The 26,358-nt window shown below is 51.1% G+C and overlaps 1 protein-coding gene across 1 annotated transcript in view; it reads right to left on the reverse strand.

The window, feature by feature from the left end:
- SLC6A2 (solute carrier family 6 member 2) overlaps positions 1-26,358 on the reverse strand; it is a 378,218-nt gene that overhangs the window by 199,751 nt on the left and 152,109 nt on the right. Inside the window, exons 8-11 of the mRNA XM_075325426.1 lie at positions 18,699-18,838; positions 17,935-18,004; positions 1,704-1,846; positions 7-294 (exon numbers count right to left, since the gene is read on the reverse strand). Coding sequence (XP_075181541.1) covers positions 7-294; positions 1,704-1,846; positions 17,935-18,004; positions 18,699-18,838 — 641 coding nt within the window. The remainder of the gene's footprint in view (positions 1-6; positions 295-1,703; positions 1,847-17,934; positions 18,005-18,698; positions 18,839-26,358) is intronic.

Genomic DNA, 26,358 nt, shown 5'->3' on the forward strand with positions numbered 1-26,358 from the left:
CCTTGCTGTGGTGGCCTCTGGAGTCTGTAATTACTTTTTCTCCTTTAGATTGACGATTTGATTTTCGCTTTCTAGTTTCTGTCTCCAGTAGTTCATTGTTGGCTTCTTTTATCTCATCTTGAACAGAAAAACGTCGTTTGCTTGCTCCTCTTTGTTTTCTGTTCTCAGATGTTGTGGAGTTTGCATCCTTCCGTAAGGACTGAGCATACAGCTTGGTGTTAATCAGTGCTATTTCATTGGATGAACAGTCGGATCGGTCCTCCTCAGTAAGTTGAACGAAGCATTCTTGGGATCCTGAGGAAATAGCGATGTCAGTAGGATGTTAAACGAAAGTATGTAAGTATTTGTAGTTTACATTTAAAGGGAGCCTGACAGTAGGATTTACCCCCTATAAATTCTTACCTCCACTATTTAGGCTATGTGCCCCCGGGACAATGTACCCGTGGATTTTGCCACGGAAAACCTGCAGATTTATCTGGATTTTCTAGATAAATCCGCAGGTTTGAGCAAGTACAGACACTCCCCATGTTATCCTATGGGACATGGGGAGTGCTGTGTCCATGATGCGGTATGTGCAGCTGCGGAATATGCTGCGGATGTCCCGCAGCCGCAGGTAACTGCATGTCAATTATTCCTGCAGAAATACCTGCGGATTTCCCACCTCTCCACTATGGAGATAGAGGCCGGGACTTCCGCAGGTAAGTCGCACGAATCTCCGCAGGTTTTCCGCAGATATTTCACTGGAATCCCGCAGCAATGGATGCCTGCGGATTCCGGGGAGCTGCTGCGGGAAACCTGCGGCTATATCCGGGGGTACATTGTCCTGTGGGCACATAGCCTTAGACTTAAAAGAAAAAAAAAGAAAAGAAAAAAAAAAAAGAAGATCTTACATCCATTAGTCAACTCTTGTGCCGCATATCTTCTAAAACACAACACAAATACTGGATCATGTACCGGTTTCAGCTCTACATCAAGTAGCAGCTGAGGGGCAGGCTTAACGAAGAGTAAGGACACCCAACTTTTACTGTTAGCAGATACCCTTTCAGTGTCTGCTGGGCGTATCTGATTCGGGGGGGATACGCCCAACATCACGACCAGCTAGCCATTCCCAGCGACGACCGGAACTGCTCAGTTTGGGAGCTACACAACACAACTTGGTCAACTGTACATTGGCCATGGCCGGGTACCACACATCCATCCCCCATTCGATTCATAAGGGAACGATGTGCCGTAACCGGTCGCAGCAACTTTACAGGCGATGAAGCCGCACTTCCATCATGAACAGCTGATCAGCGGGGTTCTTAGGTGCTGCACCTCCAACGACCAGATATTGACCACCTATCCTAAGGCTGGACCATCAATGTAAAAGCCCAGGACAACCTCTTTAAGCCTTCACTTGTATACGGCATTATATCTGACTAATAGATATAACTATAGAAAGATCTTTTCAGGTCACAAACGATGAAGAGAGCGACTTCTAGGGGGAAGGTCTGGCACTGCACACTTAGGGCGCTGGTCCGAAATGGATGTAGTTCCTGCAAAACCCTGGGATGACGAGGATACGGGAGCTTATACTCTACTGCAGCAAAACCAGTGAAGATGCCCCAGGATCAGTGAGGGTCCTATTGGTCGGACCCCCACTGATCATAAATTGATGTCAGATCATTTCCTCTGGTGAACTTATGGTTTCTACAGGGAGTCACCTTTTAACATCTGGTACTTGTCTTCTACTCCTTTCTCGAAGTCACCTAAGGACACCTGGTACACTTTGTTCGGTCTGCGCAATAAGCCACCCTTGAAAGTGGATTCTGGTGCTGCGGAAACATCCAGTTTAGACTCAAATGGCCTGAAATGAGGGCAAAACCAAGGGTTAAGTGTTCCATCAACATAGCTCACTAATGGGGGGGAATCATCACTCTCGATTGATTCATTAAGGGCATGTTACACGCTACGATATATCGGGCGATATTTCGTCGGGGTCACGTTGTGACGCACATCCGGCATCATTAGACATATCGTAGTGTGTCCGCAACGAGCGTCTGTTAACGAGCAAAAAAACGGATTTTTGTGTACTCACCGTAAAATCGTTTCTTAGCCATCATTGGGGGACACAGGACCATGGGTGTTATGCTGCTTATCCATAGGAGGACACTAAGTAGATGCAAAGATGTTAGCTCCTCTCCTGCAGTATACACCCCCTGGCCCAGCCAGGCTACTTCAGTTTTAGTACACAAGCAGTAGTAGAACAAGTAACAAAAAACGTGAGTGAATACTCCTAACAAAAAAGTACTGAGAGAGAAAAAACTAAGGCCCAACAGGGCAACAGGGAGGGTGCTGTGTCCCCCAATGATGACAAAGAAAATGATTTTACGGTGAGTACACACAAATCCGTTTTTCTCTGACGCCTCATTGGGGGACACAGGACCATGGGACGTCCTAAAGCAGTCCCTGGGTAGGTAAAGAAACAATGCAACCCAAGGACTATGAACCAGTCCCAGATAGCCAGGAGCGCCTACTGAGAAAGGTGCTCCACTGTAGTTTGCAGAATTTTCCTACCTAGGTTCGCCTCAGCAGAAGCCTGGGTATGGACTCTGTAATGCTTTGAAACAGTATGTAGGCAAGACCAGGTCACAGCCTTATACCCCTGTTCCACTGGAGCCTGATGCCTAATGGCCCAAGAGGCGTCAACTGCTCATGTGGAATGAGTCCGCAGCCCACTAGGAATGGGCTTGAGTTGCAAGCGGTAGACTTCCGGGATCGCAGAGCGAATCCAGCGAGCCAGCGGTACCTATGAAGCTGCCTGTCCTTTCTTAGGCCTTTCAGGAATGACGAACAAGGAGTCCATGTTCCTAAAGGGGCTGTCCTGGATACGTAATATCTGAGAGCCCTCACAAGGTATAGCGAATGTAGAGACCTATCCACCCTATAGACTGGGTGTGGAGAAAAAGAAAGGCAGAACTATGTCCTCGTTCAAATGAAACTGGGAAGTAACCTTTGGAAGAAAATCCGGAAGGGGGCGTAGAACCACCTTCTCCTGATGAAAGATCAGAAAGGGTTTGCGGCCAAAGAGTGCTTCCAGTTCTGAAATTTGTCTGATAGACGTAATCGCCACTAAGAATGTTACCTTCCAGGAGAGAAGAGCAAGAGAAGATTCCTTAAGTGGTTCAAAGGGGGACCTCTGGAGACCATCCAAAACGAGATTGAGGTCCCATGGGTCCAGTGACCGTTTGTACAGGGGGAACTAGATGGGAAACGCCCTGGAGGAAGGTCTTGACTTGCGGATTGCAAGCTAGACGGCATTGATAGAATATTGAGAGAGATGAAACCTGCCCCTTAAGGGAGCTGAGGGCCAACCCCTTTTGCAACCCGACTGCAAAAAATCAAGAATTCTGGGTATCGCCAGAGGTATAGGTTGGACATTAGATTCCCTGCACCGGAAAAGGAAAGTTTTCCACGTACGGTGGTAAATACAAGATGAAGGCCGGCTTTTAGGCACTGATCATGGTGGAGATGACCGCGGGAGAGAATCTCGCTCTTGTTAAAGTCCATGTCTCAATGGCCAGGCCGTCAGCTTCAGAGATCTGGAGTTCTGATGGGAAATGGGCCTTGGATCAGCAGGTCTGGGATGCTTAAGAGGCGCCATGAGCAATTGTACTAATTCGGCGTCCCAGGCACGTCTTGGGCCAGTCCAGTGCTATTAGTATCACCGGGACTCCTTCTGCCTTGAGCTATCTGATTACTCGCGGCAGCAGGGGCAGAGGCGAAAAGCATGTAAGGTAGATGGAAGCGACTTCAGGAGGAGACTAGAGCATCCGCGCCAATGGACTGTGGATCGCGTGACCTGGCTAAGAACGCGGGTACCTGCGTTCAACCTTGAGGCCATTAGATCCATGTCTGGTGTACCCTAGCGAGTGCAGATGTGTGGGAACACTTCTGGGTGGAGCAGATGGGGGGAACGAGCTGAGCGCGAGAAAGATCGCGCTGATTTCCAGGATGATTTCTGGGAAGGGAAGACTCCTGGGGCATCCAACATCCCCAAGCAGTGTGGAGCCAGTACGCTGCTCCCCAGCCTAAGAGGCTGGCGTCCGTGGTCAAGAGTAGCCAGTCCACTTGGGAGAGGAAATCTCCCTCTCGATATGGAAGAGGGCTGAAGCCACCAGCAAAAGAACATACCTGACTGAAGGCGTCAGGTGAAAAGTTCATCCAGGGAAAAGGGGCTCTTGTCCCAGCAGCTAGAAGCGTAAGTTGCAGTGGGCGGTGGTGTGGTTAAGTGAGCGGCACTGCCTCTATAGCCGCCGCTATTCTACCTAGCACTCTCATACTGAATCGTATGGAGCGAGAGGAGTAAGTAGAAGGCAGTGTAACGCTTGTTGTAGAGCGGTCGCCTTGTTTTGAGGGAGAAATATCAAGCCCCGAAGGGTGTCCAGGGACATGCCCAGGGAGGTGACGAATTTTGATGGTTCCGGGAATGATTTGACTGGAGTCAGACGCCATCCTGACCAGGATAGGGTGCCCACAGAGATCTGCACGCTGGTTGAGCCCATCATGAGGAGGTCATCCAAGCAAGGCAGAACAGCCACTCTCTCCTGGCGTGAAGAGGTCTCATTGCGGCCGCCAGGACCTTGGTGAACACCCTTGGTGCTGTGGCAGGGCTACAAATGACAATAAAAAAAAATAAATAAATAATAAGTCCTGAACCGCAAAGCGGAGGAACTTTTGTTGAGCTGGGGCGATGGGTAAGTGCAGGTACGTGTCCCTGATAGCTATGGAGACAAGGAATTCTCCTTCGACCATAGAGGTAATAAATGGACCATAGGAACTCCATTCTGAATCTCCTTAGACGTAGAAGGCAGCGTACCGCTTGTCGAAGAGCGATCGCCTTGTCCTGAGGGAGATAGATCAAGCCCCGACGGGTGTCCAGGGACATGCCCAGGAAGGTAATGGATCGTGCTGGGACCGGGGATGATTTGTCTAGATTCAGTAGCCACCCTAAGCGGGATAGGTTGTCCACGGTGAGCTGGTTGAGCAGTCGTGGAAGGAGGGGGCCTTGATGAGGAGGTCATCCAAGTAAGGGAGAATGACTACTCCCCTGGCGTGAAGGACGCTCATGGCGGCCGCCATGACTTTGGTGAAGACCCTTGGTACGGTGGCAAGGCCGATGGGTAGGGCTACAAATTGAAAGTGGGAGTCCTGAACTGCGAAGCGGAGGAACTTTTGGTGATCTGGAGCGATGGGTATGTGCAGATACGCGTCCTTGATATCTATGGAGGCGAGGAATTCCTCTTCGACCATGGATGCAATAATGGACCTTAGGGACTCCATTCTGAGTCTCCGTACGTGCACATGTTTGTTCAGGTGTTAGAGGTCCAGGATGGGTCGAACTGACCCGTTCTTTTTTTGGGGACCACAAGTGGTTGGAATAGAAGGCCTTGAACCTCTCGCCGTCCGGAACAGGTACTATCACCCCCGCCGTTTGGAGGGAGTAGATTGCTGAGGAGAAGGCCTCGCGGTGTTTTAGAGTCTTTGGGGGGGTTTGAGAGAAAAGACAGACCCGGGGATCGGGTCCGGAATTCAGTGTGGTAACCGGAAGACACAGGGTCTTGCACCCATTTATGGTCTGAGGCGGCAGCCCAGATGGAGGATGAGATTCCTTGGTCTTTGTCTAGACTGCCAGGACGAGTTGGACTTGGGGAGGGCTGAGAATGTCGGGCCCTGCGAGTTTAGTAAAAAACATCCTGGGCTAGAGTTGAGGGAGGGAGGTACTCTCTTCCTCCCGTGGCGTCAGAAAAAAAGCCTGTCCAGACGATCACCAAACCATTGGTCTGGAAAGGAGTACTGCGAGAGGCTTCTTCTTGCTCATGATTAAGGACTTATCTATATTCCAACTGTCCGAAACGCGTCAAGCCATGATGTTTTCATGGAACCGATGAGGTTTTTCTTGGATTTTTAATCGTTGAATAAAGTTTCTACACTTTTATATATTTTTCGATGGATTTATATTTTTGCTATCTTGGAATTGGTGCCGAGTAACGTCCTTTCTCCTTGCTATTGCCTCTACGGACCTGCCTGTCCGGTGGACATCCTGCATCCCACCTGAACTGAGCGGATACATATACGGGTGAGCTGAATATTTTTTTTTTCTTCGTTCCCCAGAGGCTTCTTAGGGCCAGAGTTCGCTCTCCATTATCGGAACCAGAGGGCCTTACGGATGGCTATGGTATTTCAGGCGGCAAAAATTGCACAGGTAGCAGCGTCGAGGGAGGCCTGCATGAGGTACTCTGCCACCGCAGCAATGTGAACTGTTACTTCTGTGAGAGTCTGGGGAAAACTGGTATTCCTGGTGCCTGTGCGACCCACACGGAAGGAGAGAGGGACCCGCGGCCTCAAGGTGGAGCGATCGAGCTGCTTCACTTGTCTGTCAGGTCCTTGAAGGAGGATCCATCAAGTAAAAGATAGGAGGGTCTTTCAGGCAGGCGGGAGGCCGGGAGAGGGGGGGGTCCACTGAGGGCGGATCTGGCCAGCCCTTCGAGACAGCTAAGCCAAAAGGAGTACCGGGACTCCATGAGTTTACGGATATCGAAGCGTCAGCAAAAACTTTTTTTTTTTTTTTTGAGGTTTCTTCACCCTTTTAAAAAGGAGACACCATGGTCAGTAGTAGTGGATGTAAGATCTTCCTCATGCAGAGTTTGGTTGATTGCTGCAATAAGGGAGTCCATTGCAGCTTGATCTCTCGGGGAGGTTGAAACCAAGGAATCATCCTGGTACAAACATCATCCCCCTTCCTCCGGCTCCTCAGAGACTGCGGAGCATGTTGGAGAACCCCATCTGTGTACCCCTGAGGGAGAACCATGGGGGTCATGCCCTTCTTCTGATCTGCAACCAGTGAAGCAGAGGGCTGATTCTTACCAGAAGGAACCTCTATAGAGGTGTCATCAGGCTACGTTCTGTCCAGGGGCCCAGAAGGGTGTGAGGACGATGTTGCATAGCCAGCACCAGGTTCTGGGAACTGTGGGCTCTGGGCTGGCAGCGGTTGCTGCGGTGGTGGCGGGGGGGAAGCTACAGGGGCACCGGACTCACAGAAGGAAGAGGTGCTATCAACCCCTAGTAGCTCAACGTGGCAGGTAGTGCAGGCTGAATAATAGCTGTACTTAGAAGTCTTATAGCTGTTGCTGTAGTTGTGCAGGGAATAAAACATGTGGCTGCAGCCTCTGGCTGATGAGCCACAAACTCTGATTGTAACGAGGGAGCAATGCTCTGCAGAGCTAATGTGAGAAAACAAGTGAGGATATAACTCACCCAGAACCTGATGCCGCCCCCCCCCCCCCTCCTCCTGTGTAACAGTTCCTGTGGGAAGGAGGAAGCTCTGAGAGACACCCACAGACTGATCACAATGAGAGGGAGCGATGCTCTGCAGAGCTCCTGCGTGAGGAGAGCTACACGTGCTTTTGTGATGGGGCGTGGCTTATCGCGTGTCGGAAGGGGCAGGGCTTAGCTCCGACAGCAACGTCGACATGAGGAAATATAATAAAATGTTGGGAAGGGACTCCCCTTCCCCCCTCCTGCCCTGCACAACAATGGTGGACAGAAAAAAAAACTCCATAAGTGTACCACAGCTGCAGGTGCACTGAGTCCTGGGAGCTCTCCCCCTCCCCCCGCCACTGGTGGAATGCTATGCAGGAGTCTGCAATCAGCCCATGTGAATCCAGTCAGGGAGGATTCCTCAGCTAAAATTCCAGTCAGGGAGGATTCCTCAGCTAAAATTCCAGTCAGGGAGGATTCCTCAGCTAAAATTCCAGTCAGGGAGGATTCCTCAGCTAAAATTCCAGTCAGGGAGGATTCCTCAGCTAAAATTCCAGTCAGGGAGGATTCCTCAGCTAAAATTCCAGTCAGGGAGGATTCCTCAGCTAAAATTCCAGTCAGGGAGGATTCCTCAGCTAAAATTCCAGTCAGGGAGGATTCCTCAGCTAAAATTCCAGTCAGGGAGGATTCCTCAGCTAAAATTCCAGTCAGGGAGGATTCCTCAGCTAAAATTCCAGTCAGGGAGGATTCCTCAGCTAAAATTCCAGTCAGGGAGGATTCCTCAGCTAAAATTCCAGTCAGGGAGGATTCCTCAGCTAAAATTCCAGTCAGGGAGGATTCCTCAGCTAAGATTCCAGTCAGGGAGGATTCCTCAGCTAAGATTCCAGTCAGGGAGGATTCCTCAGCTAAGATTCCAGTCAGGGAGGATTCCTCAGCTAAGATTCCAGTCAGGGAGGATTCCTCAGCTAAGATTCCAGTCAGGGAGGATTCCTCAGCTAAGATTCCAGTCAGGGAGGATTCCTCAGCTAAGATTCCAGTCAGGGAGGATTCCTCAGCTAAGATTCCAGTCAGGGAGGATTCCTCAGCTAAGATTCCAGTCAGGGAGGATTTCTCAGCTAAGATTCCTGTCAGGGAGGATTCCTCAGCTAAGATTCCTGTCAGGGAGGATTCCTCAGCTAAAATTCCTGTCAGGGAGGATTCCTAAGCTAAAATTCCTGTCAGGGAGGATTCCTAAGCTAAAATTCCTGTCAGGGAGGATTCCTAAGCTAAAATTCCTGTCAGGGAGGATTCCTCAGCTAAAATTCCTGTCAGGGAGGATTCCTCAGGTAAAATTCCTGTCAGGGAAAATTCCTCAGCTAAAATTCCTGTCAGGGAGGATTCCTCAGCTAAAATTCCTGTCAGGGAGGATTCCTCAGCTAAAATTCCTGTCAGGGAGGATTCCTCAGCTAAAATTCCTGTCAGGGAGGATTCCTCAGCTAAAATTCCTGTCAGGGAGGATTCCTCAGCTAAAATTCCTGTCAGGGAGGATTCCTCAGCTAAAATTCCTGTCAGGGAGGATTCCTCAGCTAAAATTCCTGTCAGGGAGGATTCCTCAGCTAAAATTCCTGTCAGGGAGGATTCCTCAGCTAAAATTCCTGTCAGGGAGGATTCCTCAGCTAAAATTCCTGTCAGGGAGGATCTCACCTCAGCTCCAATTCCTGTCAGGGAGGATCTCACCTCAGCTCCATTATGGAGATTCTGATGCCTGCTGTGCCTGGTCACACTTGGTGCAGAGTGTGTGTCAACTCCGAGCCTGCCAGAGGGACTGAGGACGTTTTTCATCAGCTCTGGGCTCTGGAAAATCGGTGCGATGAGACCAGTCGTCCAGTGAGTAACAGCCCATGATCCAGCGTCGCAGGAGGGGTACGGAGAGGTGACACTCCGCGTTCCCGCCTGTTGATGGTTTGGGGAAATTGGTCTCCGAAGGAACAGTCGCCCTCCAAAAACAAAAAATTCTTGCTGCAGTAGTCTGCAGAGATGTGCTTCCTATAGACACTAAGCTAAAACTGAAGTAGCCTGGCTGGGCCAGGGGGTGTATACTGCAGGAGAGGAGCTAACATCTTTGCATCTACTTAGTGTCCTCCTATGGATATGCAGCATAACATCCATGGTCCTGTGTCCCCCAATGAGGCGTCAGAGAATTACTCACCTTATCGTTGCTCGTTGACACGTCGCTCATTTTCTAAAAAACGCACGTCCTTCTGCGCGCCGGTTGTTCATCGTTCCCGGGGTAGCACACATCGCTCCGTGTGACACCCCAGGAACGATTAACTGCAGCTTACCTGCGTCTCGCCGGCAATGCGGAAGGAAGGAGGTGGGCAGGATGTTACGTCCCACTCATCTCCGCCCCTCCGCTACTATTGGGCGGCCGCTGTGTGACGTCGCTGTGACGCCGAACATCCCTCCCCCTTCAGGAAGAGGATGTTTGCCGCCCACAGCGAGGTCGTTTGGAAGGCAAGTATGTGTGACGGGGGTTTACGACTTTGTGCGACACGGGCAACTAATTGCCCATATCGCACAATGGGGGCGGGTGTGGTCGCAAATGCGATCGCACGAGAAACTGATACGTGTAAAGCAGGTTTTAGGGTCTTGGCTGCCATGATAACCTATTAACACTAGAAGTCCCAGAAATTTCGAGCTCCCCCTGAAGTCCTGAAAGAGGGTCAAATGACCCTTAGTCCAAACTGAATAGAACAAACTAGAAACTAAATGGCTAAACTCAATGGAAAACAACCTCCTGTGGTGCGACAGTAATGGCCTTAATTACAGAACAAAAGACTGATTATAGGATGTTAGCTAAAATCCTTCAGGTCATTCGACCCGTCTCTGGGTTCCAAAGATAGGAATGTTAAATGACCCCTCTCTGGGACTTCTAGTGTTAAAACACAGCTCTCACCATTGACTGTGACATCTAAGGGATGGAGCATTGAGACCAAAAAAAAAAAATGCCACTTGTGGTTTAAAAGTGTTTTTTTTTCTTCAATTTTCATCTTTACCTTCAAGTATATTTTAATACTTTGGGCTTTTATGTACACAGCAATGTTTTTGCTGTGTAATCTGAGAGCAGCGTTATGTAGCGGCAGAGTTCCCAATTCCAGTATGTCACTTATGGAGCTGCAATGTGCTGTTTTGATACAATCTCTGTTTTCTCTTCACTCGATGTAGCAGCGCTCAGAATGCGGAGCTGTGTATAACTCCGCCCACACCACTGCACAGAAAGCTGCCAATCAGTGGTGGGGGGGGCAGAGTTACACAAATTAGCTGGACTGCTTTGCATGTGATAACTAGTCCTGCTCTCAGATTATGGATTCAATAATCCACTTCAGACTAAATCACCAGTACAAAAAGAAGGGAATTTTGTTTACTTACCGTAAATTGCTTTTCTTCTAGCTCCTATTGGGAGACCCAGACAATTGAGTGTATAGCTTCTGCCTCCGGAGGCCACACAAAGTATTACACTTTAAAAAGTGTAACCCCTCCCCTCTGCCTATACACCCCCCCGTGCATCACGGGCTCCTCAGTTTTGGTGCAAAAGCAGGAAGGAGGAAACTTATAAATTGGTCTAAGGTAAATTCAATCCGAAGGATGTTCGGAGAACTGAAAACCATGAACCCAGAACAATTCAACATGAACAACATGTGTACACAAAAGAACAACAGCCCGAAGGGAACAGGGGCGGGTGCTGGGTCTCCCAATAGGAGCTAGAAGAAAAGGAATTTACGGTAAGTAAACAAAATTCCCTTCTTCTTTGTCGCTCCATTGGGAGACCCAGACAATTGGGACGTCCAAAAGCAGTCCCTGGGTGGGTAAAAGAATACCTCGGTAATAGAGCCGTAAAACGGCCCCTTCCTACAGGTGGGCAACCGCCGCCTGAAGGACTCGCCTACCTAGGCTGGCATCTGCCGAAGCGTAGGTATGCACCTGATAGTGTTTCGTGAAAGTGTGCAGACTCGACCAGGTAGCCGCCTGACACACCTGCTGAGCCGTAGCCTGGTGCCGCAATGCCCAGGACGCACCCACGGCTCTGGTAGAATGGGCCTTCAGCCCTGAAGGAACCGGAAGCCCAGAAGAACGGTAGGCTTCAAGAATTGGTTCCTTGATCCACCGAGCCAAGGTTGACTTGGAAGCCTGCGACCCTTTACGCTGGCCAGCTGGCCAGAAATGTAGAGTCTGAGTGCTCTCACAAGATCTAACAAGTGCAAATCCTTTTCACATTGGTGAACTGGATGAGGGCAAAAAGAAGGTAAGGAGATATCCTGATTGAGATGAAAAGGGGATACCACCTTAGGGAGAAATTCCGGAACCGGACGCAGAACCACCTTATCCTGGTGAAACACCAGGAAGGGGGCTTTGCATGACAGTGCAGCTAGCTCAGACACTCTCCGAAGTGATGTGACTGCCACTAGGAAGACCACCTTCTGCGAAAGGCGTGAAAGAGAAATATCTCTCATTGGCTCGAAAGGTGGTTTCTGAAGAGCCGTTAGCACCCTGTTCAGATCCCAGGGTTCCAGCGGACGCTTGTAAGGAGGGACTATGTGGCAAACCCCCTGCAGGAACGTGCGTACCTGTGGAAGTCTGGCTAGGCGCTTCTGAAAAAACACAGAGAGCGCTGAGACTTGTCCCTTAAGGGAGCCGAGCGACAAACCCTTTTCCAATCCGGATTGAAGGAAGGAAAGAAAAGTGGGCAAGGCAAATGGCCAGGGAGTAAAACCCTGATCAGAGCACCAGGATAAGAAGATCCTCCACGTCCTGTGGTAGATCTTGGCGGACGTTGGTTTCCTGGCCTGTCTCAGTGGCAATGACCTCTTGAGATAACCCTGAAGACGCTAGGATCCAGGACTCAATGGCCACACAGTCAGGTTGAGGGCCGCAGAATTCAGATGGAAAAATGGCCCTTGAGACAGTAAGTCTGGTCGGTCTGGTAGTGCCCACGGTTGACCCACCGTGAGATGCCACAGATCCGGGTACCACGACCTCCTCGGCCAGTCTGGGGCGATGAGGATGGCGCGGCGGCAGTCGGACCTGATCTTGCGTAACACTCTGGGCAGCAGTGCCAGAGGAGGAAATACATAAGGCAGTCGAAACTGCGACCAATCCTGAACTAATGCGTCTGCCGCCAGAGCTCTGTGATCTTGAGACCGTGCCATGAATGCCGGGACCTTGTTGTTGTGCCGGGACGCCATTAGGTCGACGTCCGGCTTCCCCCAGCGGCAACAGATCTCTTGAAACACGTCCGGGTGAAGAGACCATTCCCCTGCGTCCATGCCCTGGCGACTGAGTCTGCTTCCCAGTTTTCTACGCCCGGGATGTGAACTGCGGAGATGGTGGAGGCTGTGGCTTCCACCCACAGCAGAATCCGCCGAACTTCCTGGAAGGCTTGCCGACTGCGTGTGCCGCCTTGGTGGTTGATGTATGCCACCGCCGTGGCGTTGTCAGACTGAATTCGGATCTGCCTGCCTTCCAGCCACGGCTGGAACGCCTTTAGGGCTAGATACACTGCCCTTATCTCCAGAACATTGATCTGAAGGGAGGACTCTGGCTGAGTCCAGGTACCCTGAGCCCTGTGGTGGAGGAAGACCGCTCCCCACCCTGACAGACTCGCGTCCGTCGTGACCACAGCCCAGGATGGGGGCAGGAATGATTTCCCCTTCGACAAAGAAGTGCTGCCACCATCTTCCCTAGGAAGTGCATGAGGCGCCTCAAGGGGTGCGACTGGGCTCGAAGGAGAGATTGCACCCCTGTCCGTAGTGAACGCTGTTTGTCCAGCGCAAGTTTCACTATCGCTGAGAGTATGAAACTCCATCCCGAGATATGTCAGCGATTGGGTCGGTGTCAATTTTGACTTTGGGAAATTGATGATCCAACCGAATCTCTGGAGAGTCTCCAGAGCAATGTTCAGGCTGTGTTGGCATGCCACCCGAGAGGGGGCCTTGACAAGGAGATCGTCTAAGTAAGGGATCACCGAGTGTCCCTGAGAGTGTAGGACAGCTACCACTGTTGCCATGACCTTGGTGAAGACCCGTGGGGCTGTCGCCAGGCCGAAAGGCAGTGCCACGAACTGAAGGTGTTCGTCCCCGATGGCGAAACGCAGGAAGCGCTGATGCTCTGGTGCAATCGGCACGTGGAGATAAGCATCCCTGATGTCGATTGATGCTAGGAAGTCTCCTTGGGACATCGAGGCGATGACGGAGCGGAGAGATTCCATCCGGAACCGCCTGGTTTTCACGTGTCTGTTGAGCAGTTTGAGGTCCAGAACGGGACGGAACGATCCGTCCTTTTTTGGCACCACAAACAAGTTGGAGTAAAAACCGTGACCCCATTGCTGAAGGGGAACAGGGATCACCACTCCTTCTGCCTTCAGAGTGCTCACCGCCTGAAGAAGAGCATCGGCTCGCTCGGGGGGCGGAGATGTTCTGAAGAAACGAGTCGGAGGACGAGAGCGGAACTCTATCCTGTAACCGTGAGACAGAATGTCTCTCACCCATCGGTCTTGGACATGTGGCCACCAGGCGTCGCAAAAGCGGGAGAGCCTGCCACCGACCGAGGATGCGGTTTGGGGAGGCCGAAAGTCATGAGGAGGCCGCTTTGGGAGCGGTTCCTCCGGCGGTCTTTTTAGGACGTGACTTAGACCGCCATGAATCAGAGTTCCTCTGACCCTTCTGTGGCATGTTGGACGAGGAGAATTGAGACCTGGCTGAGGGCCGAAAGGACCAAAACCTCGATTGTACCTTCCGTTGTCGAGGTCTGTTTGGTTTGGACTGGGGTAAGGACGAGTCCTTTCCCTTGGATTGTTTAATGATTTCATCCAATTGCTCGCCAAACAGGCGGTCGCCAGAAAATGGCAAACCGGTTAAGAACTTTTTGGAAGCAGAGTCTGCCTTCCATTCACGTAGCCACATGGCCCTGCGGACTGCCACCGAATTGGCGGATGCTACCGCCGTACGGCTCGCAGAGTCCAGGACAGCATTCATGGCGTAGGACGCAAACGCCGACGCCCGAGAGGTTAAGGACACAACCTGCGGAGTAGAGGCACGTGTGACTGCATTAATCTCAGACTGACAAGCTGAGATAGCTTGGAGTGCCCATACGGCTGCGAATGCCGGAGCAAAGGACGCGCCGATAGCTTCATAGATGGATTTCATCAGGAGCTCTATCTGCCTGTCAGTGGCATCCTTGAGTGATGCACCATCTGCCACTGCAACTATGGATCTAGCCGCCAGTCTAGAGACTGGAGGATCCACCTTGGGACACTGAGCCCAACCCTTGACTACGTCAGGGGGGAAGGGATAACGTGTGTCATTAAGGCGCTTAGTAAAGCGCTTATCTGGAAAAGCTCGGTGTTTCTGGACTGTATCTCTGAAGTCGGAGTGATCAAGAAACGCACTCCGTGTACGTTTGGGAAACCGAAAATGGAATTTCTCCTGCTGAGAAGCTGACTCCTCAATCGGAGGAGCTGGAGGAGAAAGATCCAACACCTGATTGATGGACGCTATAAGGTCGTTTACTATGGCGTCCCCTTCAGGTGTATCAAGGTTGAGAGCGGCGTCAGGATCAGAGCCCTGATCTGCCACCTCCGCTTCATCCTCCAGAGAGTCCTCATGCTGAGACCCTGAACAGTGTGATGAAGTCGAGGGAAGCTCCCAGCGAGCCCGCTTAGCCGGTCTGGGACTGCGGTCCGTGTCGGAGTCCTCACCGTGGGACCTATGAGTCGCCCCAGGAGCACTTTGCTGCTCCAACCGAGGGGGGCCTGGGGGCAATGATTCAACAGTGCCCGGGGCCTGTGTTACCGGTCTGGACTGCAAAGCTTCTAGTATCTTAGCAGACCATTTATCCATAGACTCAGAAAGTTTGTCAGCGAACACTGCAAACTCTGTCCCTGTCACCTGGACAGTGGCAGCAGGTGGTTCCACCTGGGCCGAGGGTCCCACCAGTGGCAGAGGCTCCGGCTGAGTGAGTGTCACAGGGGCCGAGCATTGCACACAATGAGGGTAGGTGGAACCTGCAGGTAGCATAGCCGCACATGAGGTACAGGTTGCAAAAGTAAGCCTGTGCCTTGGCACCCTTGCTTTTTGCGGACGACATGCTGTTGTCTCCTCTTAGAGCAATCAGAGAGGGCATATAGCCAAAAGCAAATAGTGCGGCCGTACAGAGTAAATGTATACAATATAAGCATATAAATATACACTTCGGCACCCAGGGGGGCCAGCACCTAGTAACAGGTGCGGCTTACCGACCGCCCTCAGCGGTTGTGTGACCACCAGATTCCCTGCCTGGGCCTCCCAGAGGTGTGGAGCTCGGTGTTGTCTCCCCTCTGAAGTTCTCCAGCGTCAGAAGTGCTGATAGGAATGGCTGCCAGCGTTCTGAGAGGAGGAGGGAGCCGTGGGCGTGCCTCAGAAAGTGCGGGAATCTGGTGCCCCACGGTGCTCAGTGAGGGGGGAGGAGGATACTAAGTATGCTCCAGCCCTCAGCGCTGACGTCCAGTGCAGCGTCCCGCCCTTACCCCTGACTGGCAGGCCCGGGGGCGGGAGTATGCGGTACTAGGCCGCAAAAGCCGGGGACTAAAGTTATAAGCGCGGCCGGCAAACAAGCGCGGTCAGCGCGGTAGTCCCGGCGCACAAACACACCCAGCAGCTGCTGCAGCGTCCATTACACAGGCGCTCTATGCGCCGTCCCCAAGGGGACACAGAGTACCTCAGAGGAGCAGGGCCTGTCCCTGACGATACCCGGTTTCCTGTCCAGCAGATTCCCCCAGGGGCTGCGGAGGGAGCACGGTCCCAGTGCCTGGAGACCGGTTAGGATCCCACTTCACCCAGAGCCCCTAAGGGATGGGGAAGGAAAACAGCATGTGGCTCCAGCCTTTGTACCCGCAATGGGTACCTCAACCTTAACAACACCGCCGACCAGAGTGGGGTGAGAAGGGAGCATGCCGGGGGCCCTGTTATGGGCCCTCTTTTCTTCCATCCGATATAGTCAGCAGCTGCTGCTGACTAAATTGTGGAGCTTGCGTGCATGTGTGCCTCCTTCAACACAAAGCATAAAAACTGAGGAGCCCGTGATGCACGGGGGGGGGGGGTATAGGCAGAGGGGAGGGGTTTACACTTTTTAAAGTGTAATACTTTGTGTGGCCTCCGGAGGCAGAAGCTATACACCCAATTGTCTGGGTCTCCCAATGGAGCGACAAAGAAAACTACAATAACATAGTAGTGCAATGTGACATTGCTGATCTTCTAGGAAGCCCAGCCAAAGCCTGGGCTTCACATGAGCTGTGATATTGCAGAAGATGGAGGGCTACAATGAGACTGCAAGTGTGAAGATGGGTGGGTGGTGGTCAGAAATGCCAGCAGCCATAGTAAGGCCTTCTAAATTACTCCGTTAGTGGCATTTAAAGGGAACCTGTCACCAGAATTTTCGCTATTAAACTAAAAGAATCCCCTTCTGCAGCTCCTGGGCTGCATTCTAAAAAGGTTCATCTTGTTACTGACCCCCCTTTCATACCTACATAACTTTATAAAATATTACCTTTTGCTATGGTAATGAGGTTTGTTGGCTCCGGGGGCGGGCTGTATTTAGTCTTTTATTCCCCCTCCTGCTGCTGTTCGCCGTCCCCCAGTGTTCATTTACATAGATGAGGCCGCAGTCTTCATATTCCGCAGTGGTCCGGGAGTCTCGCGCATGCGCAGTGGCACTATCGCGGAACTGAGCACCGTTTTCAAAACGCGAGCGCCGGTGATGTTATTGCGCAGGCACGAGATTATGGGCGGCGCTGTGAATGTCATCACCAGCGTCATCCAAGTACCCGTCCATAATCTCGTGCCCGCGCTCCTGCCTCTACTGTTATGCGCTTGCGCTGGCCATTGTTTATTTTTATCATCCCCATTTATTTATATATTTTTTTTAAACCGTGCTAATTCCCGCGATAGTGCCACTGCGCATGCGCAAGACTTCTGGAGCACTGCGGAATATGAGGGCGGCGGTCTCATGTATGTAAATGAACACTGGTGGACAGCGAACAGCGGCAGGAGGGGGGCTAACAGACCAAATACAGCCTGCCCCGCGGGGCCAGCAAACCTCATTACCATAGCAAAAGGTAATATTTTATAAAGTTGTTATGTAGGTCTGAAAGGGGGGCCAGTAGCAAGATGAACCTTTCTAGAATGCAGCCCAGGAGCTGCAGAAGGGGATTCTTTTAGTTGAATAGCGAAAATTCTGGTGACAGGTTCCCTTTAAGAGTGTAAATTATTGCAATTGGAGCTAGCACCGATGGCAGAAAGTATCACACAGCCAGCACCTGCACAGTTTGGGCCAGGGCTCAGCTACTCCGCACGCTCCATACAGTGGTATCAAGAAAGGATTTGATCCTTTCTCCTCCGACTGGAATCAGCACTGATGTTGGGACTTTATCAGCCAGACACATTCAAGTTATTTTAGCCTAGTCTTCCTATCTGCTCTTTTGTAGTGGACATCATCGGCAGGGAGGAAGTAAAGTGCTGCAGTAATATTGATAACTCCTCCTACCATTATAACATCACAAATGTGTAACCTGCAAGTAAACAACTAACACAAAGTGTACAGAGAAGAACATTAAGTACATATTACCTTGAGAATGTATAAGACTTCGCTAGTGAAGATGAGCTGGAAAAACTATCAAGTGAAACATTGACGTTATCTAGGGGGAACAACAAAAAAAAAAAAAAAAACTTAAATGTGAGTAGGTCACTAAAAAGTTAAAAAACTTTTTAATAAGGAATTTCTCATTTCTCCAACAAAATTTACAAAACCATTTTTTTTTTTTTATGGACCACATCACATTTGAAGTGACGTTGAGAGGCCTAGGTGGCAGAAAATACCCAAAAGTGTCACCATTCTAAAAACTACACCCCTCAAAAAGGGCTCAAGACCACATCCAAGAAGTTTAACATCCCAGGACCTAAAGCAATGCGGAAGGAATAAATGAAAATTTTACTTCCCCCCCCCCCCCACAAAATTGTTGCTTTAACCCCTAACTTTTCTCATTTTCACAAGGGTAACAGAAAATGCACCACAAATTTGTTGTGCAATTTCTTCTGACTACAGAGATACCCCTGTGGTATGTGGAGGAAAACCACTGTTTGGGCACACGGCAGGGCTCGGAAGGAAAGGAGCACCATTTCACTTTTGGAGCACACAATTAGCTGGAATCGTTAGAGGACACCATGTAGCGTTTGGAGACCCCCTGAGGTGCCTAAACAGTGGAGCTCCCCCACAAGTGACCCCATTTTGGAAACTAGACCCTTTAATGAATTTATGTAATGTTTAGGGGAGCACCTTGATCCCCCAAGTGCTAATAAGGGTTTAACAAAAAAAAAAAAATATAATCCTACCTGTGTCCTTAGCCAGTCTTTTATCAACTTCCCTCTCAAACTCAGAAACTCGCAACGTTCTCCTCCTTCCCTTTTTTCTCAGCATCTTGATTGGTTGGGTGTCCTGTAAATCCGACAGGCTGAGGCTCACAATGCCCACACTACGAGGAAGAAGCATATTATATAAAGTTTCATTCCATTGTGAATTGTTCTTGAAATTCTTACAAGCCAGGCTGAATTACTGAAAATCAATGTCAAGAAAAGTAGTTAAAAAAAAAAAGGACAAATAATTTTACACAATTGTTTAACAATGCACTCTGTTTGCACGCACCATCCTGCCCAAACACATTAAAGGGAATCTATGAATACGTTTTGCTATGTAATCTGAGAGCAGCATGATGTAGAGGCAAAGAGTCTGATTCCAGTGATGTGTCACTTACTAATCAGTGTCAGAACTAGGTGTCTCAAGCCTACTAATCAACTTCTCTGCATAACTCCTCCCCTGCCAACTGATTGGCTTTATGTTCACACTTTGCATATGGCCGAAAGCTGCCAATCAGTGGTGTGGGCGGAGTTATACAGAGCTCAGCATTTAGAGGACTGGTAGATCTGCAGCAGATAAACAGATTGTGTACTCACCGTAAAATAGTTTTCTCTTTGCCATCATTGGGGGACACAGGACCATGGGACGTCCTAAAGCAGTCCATGGGTGGGAAAAACAAAAAACAAGATAACACAACCCAAGGACTAGGAACCAGTCCCAGACAGCCTGGAGCGCCTACTGAGAGAGGTGCTCTACTGCCGTTTGCAGAATTTTCCTACCCAGATTTGCCTCAGTTGAAACCTGGGTATGGACTCTAATGCTTTGAAAACGTATGTAGGCTAGACCAGGTCGCAGCCTTACACACCTGTTCCACTGAAGCCTGATGCCGAATGGACCACAAAGTGCCAACTGCTCGCGTGGAATGAGCCCGCAGCCCACTTGGAATGGGCTTGAGTTGCAAGCGGTAGACTTCCTGGATCGCAGAGCGAATCCAGCGAGCCAAAGTTGCCTTTGAAGCTGCCTGACCCTTCTTAGGCCCCTCAGGAATGACGAACAAAGAGCCCGTTTTCCTAAGGGGGCTGTCCTGGATATGTAATATCTGAGAGCTCTGACGAGATCTAACGAATGCAGAGACCTTTCCACCCTATTAACTGGGTGTGGACAAAATGAAGGCAGAACAATGTCCTCGCTCAAATGAAACGGGGTAAGAACCTTTGGAAAGAAATCCGGAAGGGGGCGCAGAACCACCTTGTCCTGGTGAAAGATCAGGAAAGGCTCGCGGCAAGAGAGTGCTGCTAGCTCCGAAACCCATCTGATGGACGTAATTGCCACCAGGAATGTTACCTTTCAGGACAGAAGAACAAGGGAGGATTCCTTGAGGGGTTCAAAGGGAGACCTCTGGAGACCGTCCAGAACGAGGTTGAGGTCCCATTGGTCCAGCGGCCGTTTGTACGGGGGAACTAGATGGAAAAACGCCCTGGAGGAAGGTCTTGACTTACGGTTTTTGAGCCAGGCGGCATTGGTAGAAGATTGAGAGCGCTGAGACCTGCCCTTTAAGGGAACTGAGAGCCAACCCCCGCTTGCAAGCCAGACTGTAGAAAGTCGAGAATTCTAGGGATGGCCAGAAGCATAGGCTGGACGTTAGTTTCCCTGCACCATGAAAGGAAGATTTTCCACGTACGGTGGTAAATGCGGGATGAAGCAGGCTTTCGGGCGCTGATCATGGTGGCAATAACCGCGGGGGAGAATCCCGCTCTTGCTAATACCCAGGTCTCAATGGCCATGCCGTCAGCTTCAGGGCTCTGGAGGTCAGCAAGTCTGGGATGTCTGGAAGGCGCCACTGTGCGTCTGTGAGCATTTGTACTAATTCGGCGTACCAGACGCGCCTGGGCCAGTCCGGTGCTATCAGTATCACCGGGACTCCCTCTGCCTTGATCTTCCTGATCATCCGCGGCAGCAGGGGTAGAGGTGGAAATATGTAAGGCAGGCGGAAGTGGTGCCAAGAGCAACTTGAGCATCCGCGCCGATGGACTGCGGGTCGCGTGACCTGGCTATGAACGCGGGTACCTTTGCATTCAACCTTGAGGCCATTAGGTCCACGTCTGGTGTGCTCCAGCGAGTGCAGATGTGCAGAAACACTTCTGGGTGGAGAGACCATTCTCCGGCGGCCAGGCCTTGGCGACTTAGAAAGTCTGCTGCACAGTTCTCTACCCCCGGTATGTGTACCGCTGATATCACTGATCGCGTCAATTCAGCCCAGCTGAGGATCTTGTGGGCCTCGAGATAAGCCGCTTTGCTGCGGGTGCCCCCCTGCCGATTGATATAGGCTACAGCTGTCGCATTGTCCGATTGGACTCGAATCTGACGACATGCTAGCAGAGGGCAGAACGCTCTGAGCGCGAGGAAGATCGGGGAGTTCCAGGGTGTTTATGGGTAGGGAAGACTCCTGGGGCGTCCAACGTCCTTGAGCAGTGTGGTGCCGGTACACTGCTCCCCAGCCTAGGAGGCTGGCATCCGTGGTCAGGACCAGCCAGTTCACTGGGAGAAAAGATCTCCCCTTCGATAGGGATGAGGACCGAAGCCACCAGCGGAGTGCGTACCTGACTGAAGGCGTCAGGTGAAGATGTCTGTCCAGGGAGAAGGTGCTCTTGTCCCAGGCCGCTAGAAGGGCTAGCTGCAGTGGGCGGAGGTGCAGTTGAGCAAAGGGTACTGCTTCCATAGCCGCCACCATCCTGCCGAGCACTTTCATGCTGAATTGAATGGAGCGAGACGGAGGACGTAGAAGGCAGCGTACCGCTCGTTGAAGAGCGATCGCCTTGTCCTGAGGGAGAAGGATCAAGCCCCGATGGGTGTCCAGGGACATGCCCAGGAAGGTGATGGATCGTGATGGGACCGGGGATGATTTGTCCAGATTCACTAGCCACCCTAAGCGGGATAGGGTGTCCACAGTGATCTGTACGCTGGTTGAGCAGTCGCGGAAGGAGGGGGGCCTTGAGGAGGTTGTCCAAGTAAGGGAGAACGACCACTCCTCTGGCGTGAAGGACGCTCATGGCGGCCGCCATGACTTTGGTGAAGACCATTGGTGCGGTGGCAAGGCCGAAGGGTAGAGCTACAATTTGAAAGTGGGAGTCCTGAATTGCAAAGCAGAGGAACTTTTGGTGATCTGGGGCGATGGGCATGTGCAGGTACGCGTCCTTGATGTCTATGGAGGCGAGGAATTCCCCTTCGACCATGGATGCAATAATGGACCTTAGGGACTCCATTCTGAATCTCCATACGTGCACATGTTTGTTTAGGTGTTTGAGGTCCAGGATGGGTGGAACTGACCCATCCTTTTTGGGGACCACAAAGAGGTTGGAATAAAAACCCCCAAACTTCTCGTCGTCTGGGACAGGTATTATCACTCCTGCTGTTAGAACCGACTCAGGGGTCGGGTCTGAAATTCTATGTGGTATCCGGAAGACACAAGGTCTCGCACCCATTTGTTGCCCAGATGTGTTGAAAGAGCCGCAGTCGACCTCCTACAATGAGTGTGTCTACCGGACGCCGAAGGAGTCATGAGGGGGGAAAACGTCGTGGCCGAGTCTCCCTAGTCCTGGACTGTTTCGGTCTAGGCTGCAATGACGAAGTAGGTTTCGGGGAGAGCTGAGGTGGTCGGTCCCTGCGTAGTCCGCGGCTGGTGGCGTGGACAGGACGGGATGTCGACCAACCAAATGAGTTCCGAAAGGAGCGGAACGAGGACTGTGGACGTCTGGTGAAGGACATCCTGGACTTCAGCTGGGGGAGGGAGGTACTCTTTCCTCCCATGGCGTCAGAAATGAGCTTGTCCAGACGTTCCCCAAACAATCGGTCTGGAAAAAAGGGAAGGCCCGTGAGAGACTTCTTGGAGGCAGAGTCCGCTCGCCATTGTCGGAGCCAGAGAGCTCTACGGATGGCTATGGTATTTGAGGCGACAAAAGCTGCGCAGGTAGCAGCGTCCATGGAGGCCTGCATGAGGTTCTGCGCTGCAGCGGCAATTTGAGCTGTTACCTCTGTGAAGGTATGAGTGAACTGGGATTCCTCAAGCGAAGTGTTAAGGGAGTCTGCCCAGACCGAGATCACCTTTGCGACCCACACAGAGGCAAAGGAGGGCAAAAGGGAGGAACCCGCAGCCTCAAAAGCAGAGCGGGCGAGGTGCTCCACCTGTCTGTCTGTCGGGTCCTTGATGGAGGAACCATCGGGCAAAGACAGGAGCGTCTTTGTGCTAAGGAGGGAGACCGGGAGGTCGACCGAGGGCGGATCGGCCCAGCCTTTAGGGGCAGGTGAGGCAAAAGGGTACCAGGACTCCATGAGTTTTTGGTTACCGAAGCGCCTGTCAGGCTTCTCCCTTTGCTTTGTGAGGATATCCTGAAACTCTGGGTGATCAGCGAAAACCTTTTGGGGTTTCCTTGCCCTCTTAAAGGAGACCACATGGTCAGTGGTAGTGGATGGGGGATCCTCCACATGCAGAGTTTCGTTGATTGCTGCTATAAGGGAGTCTATTGCAGTTTGATCATCTGGGGAGGCTGAAACCAAGGAATCCTCTTGGTACAAACAGCATTCTCCCTCCTCCAGCTCTTTAGAAGCCGTGGAGCGTGTGGGAGAGCCTGCCCTGTGTGCTCCCGAGGGAGAGCCCTGGGGCTCATGAGAGAGTGCTGGAGACACCCGGCCGTGTGCTCTTTTCCTGATCCCTGCAACCGGTGAAGCATGTGCCCGGATTATCTCAGAAGGATCCTCCATAGGGGTATCTTCAGGCTGCGTTCCGTCCAGGGACCCAGAAGGGTGAGGAGGACGACATTGCATAGCCAGCACCAGGTTCTGTGACCGTTTTTCCATGGATTGGGACAGAAACTGTGCCCATTCCGGTGAGCTGGGAGCCCTAGGCTCTGGGCTGACTGTGGCGGCGGTGGTGGCAGGGGGGTCGTGGAGGGCTATAGTGGCACTGGACTCACAGAGAGAAGAGGTGTGTTTACGTGGTAGCTCAGGAGAATAAACTGTGGAAGAAACAAGCGCAGAAATAGGGTCTTATCTGATGGATGAGGGAATACACATGTAAAGACAGGCACTCACCTGTTTCAGTTGTGACAGGCACAACTCCTATGCAAGCATATAGGCAGATTATGCAGCAGTGGTCAGCAGCAGCCCCGATGCAGAAATAGTAGATAACAGGATGGCTGAGAGAGAACCGGGTTAAATGCTGCGCTAGAAAACCACAATTCCGATGGATAAAGTGAAATCCTTTCCTTTATTGGCACAAGTCTACGCCTTCGAAACGCGTAGACTTGTGCCAATAAAGGAAAGGATTTCACTTTATCCATCGGAATTGTGGTTTTCTAGCGCAGCATTTAACCCGGTTCTCTCTCAGCCATCCTGTTATCTACGTGGTAGCTCAACGTGGCAGGCAGTGCAGGCTGAATAATAGACTATGTGAGCCTTAGCCCTCTTAGTTACTTTTGAATTTTGCATGTACCTGATAGGAGTATGCTAGGAGGGGGAGCAATGCAGAGCTACAGTGAGCAGCACCTTACCAAAATCAGCCGATGGCTGGAGATCTTCCCACGCTTTCTGGGGGGGGGGAGGGGGCCTTATCGCCCGCGGGGGGGCGGAGCTTAGCGCTAAAAGAGCGCAAAGAAGTAGTCAAGAGTTTGTACCAGGAGGATTCCTTGGTTTCAGCCTCCCCAGATGACCAAACTGCAATAGACTCCCTTATAGCTGTGGTGGCTGCTGCACGCAATGTTGATCGGAAACAGATCAAGCAATGACAGTCTATGGATGGTCGGCTGCTGAGTGTCATCAGAAAGAAAGGGGGCTATATTTGGCACTAATTTTTTTGGGTTTTGTTTTTGCATGTCACAAATGTTTATTTCTAAGTTTTGTGCAGTTATATTGGTTTACCTGGTGAAAATAAACAAGTGAGATGGGAATATATTTTGGTTTTTATTAAGTTGCCTAATAATTCTGCACAGTACCAGTTACCTGCACAAACAGATATCTTCCTAAGATGGCCAAATCTAAAAAACCGACCGTATATACTGGCGTATAAGACGACTTTTTACCCCCTTAAAATAATGGCTACAGTCGGGGGTCGTCTTGTACGCCGGATATACGGGGGGGTGTAAAATTATAATTATATATATATATATATATATATATATATATATATATATATATATATATATATATATATATATATATATATATATATATATATATATATATATATATATATATATATATATATATATATATATATATATACACACTGCAACGTCCAGGGGAGGTGGGGGCAGCAGCTCTGGAGCACAGGGGAACGCTGCGGGCTGCAGCCTTTGATCTCCTGCACCCACTCATATAATATGCACAGCCGCTGTCCATCTCCAATGGTGCTGAAATCGCACGCAGTGAGGGGCTGGGGCAGCGGTGCATATTATATGAGCCTGCGTCCCAGTGTGATCGCACATGCCCACCCCGGTGTTAGATTTGGCCCCCAGGCTGCTGCTCATTCTAAAATAAAAAAACTTTACTTACCCCTGCAGCGTTTCTCCCCGTGTCCCTGCTTCCACTGTGATCAGGCAGGCAGAGAGCTCAGCCTGCTTTGCCGGTCACATGACCGCACTGAGAACCAGGAAGTGGAAGAACAGAAGCACGGAGCCAGACAGGAGGGAGCTCAGCGCTGGAGGAGGTAAGGAAAGAGGGTTTTATTTTACTTTGGGCAGCAGCCTAGGGGCCATATCTGACACAGGGGGACTTGTGCGATCTATAGGGACCATGGGCAGCACTATGGGGGCCATATCTGACACAGGGGGACTTGTGCGATCTATAGGGACCATGGGCAGCACTATGGGGGCGATATATAAACACAGGGGGACTTGTGCGATCTATAGGGGCCATGGGCAGCAGCATGGGGGCGTTATCTAACACGGTAACGTGTGCAATCCATAGGGGACCATAGGCAGCACAGGGGAACGTGTGCCATCACAAGGGGGCTATATTCAATATAAGGGGGCCATATCCAGATTAAGGGGGCCAATTTTAGGATGGGGGGCTATGAGGGACATATACCCTATATGATTTGTTAGAGGGACACTGGCATTATAAGATAGACCCCATTTAACATTAAAAAAAAAAAATTCTCTTTTCCTTCACCAAATTTGGGGGTGCGTCTTATAATCAGGTGCGTCTTATAAAGCGAAAAATACGGTATATATCATACAGCAGGGGTCGGGAACCTATGGCTCACGAGCCAGATATGGCTCTTTTGATGGCCGTATCTGGCTCGCAGACAGGGCTCCTACCTGTCTATGGGCAAATGCCGGGGCCCTGGAGAGCCGGGGGGCCCACTCGGCCTAGTCAGTTCTCCTGTCCCTTGGCCGGGGCCCACTCGCCTTTATAGTTCTGCTGCCCCCGGCCGAGTTCCGGGGACCGCAGTCCTCGGCAGCAATCTGCGGCGCCGTCACTTTAAGGCGCGCAGACATCCTGTTTTGAATTTCATCTGTGGGCGGAGCTACCGCCTTCTCAGTCCCACAGATGAAGGAGGCGAGCTTCTGTCCGGCGCTGTGTGGGCCCCCTCTCCACCGTGACCTAATCGGGTAAATGCCCTCCCCGCCTCCCCATTATGGG

The sequence above is a fragment of the Anomaloglossus baeobatrachus genome, chromosome 10 (genome assembly GCF_048569485.1).
Source record: "Anomaloglossus baeobatrachus isolate aAnoBae1 chromosome 10, aAnoBae1.hap1, whole genome shotgun sequence".
Lineage (NCBI taxonomy): Eukaryota > Metazoa > Chordata > Amphibia > Anura > Aromobatidae > Anomaloglossus > Anomaloglossus baeobatrachus.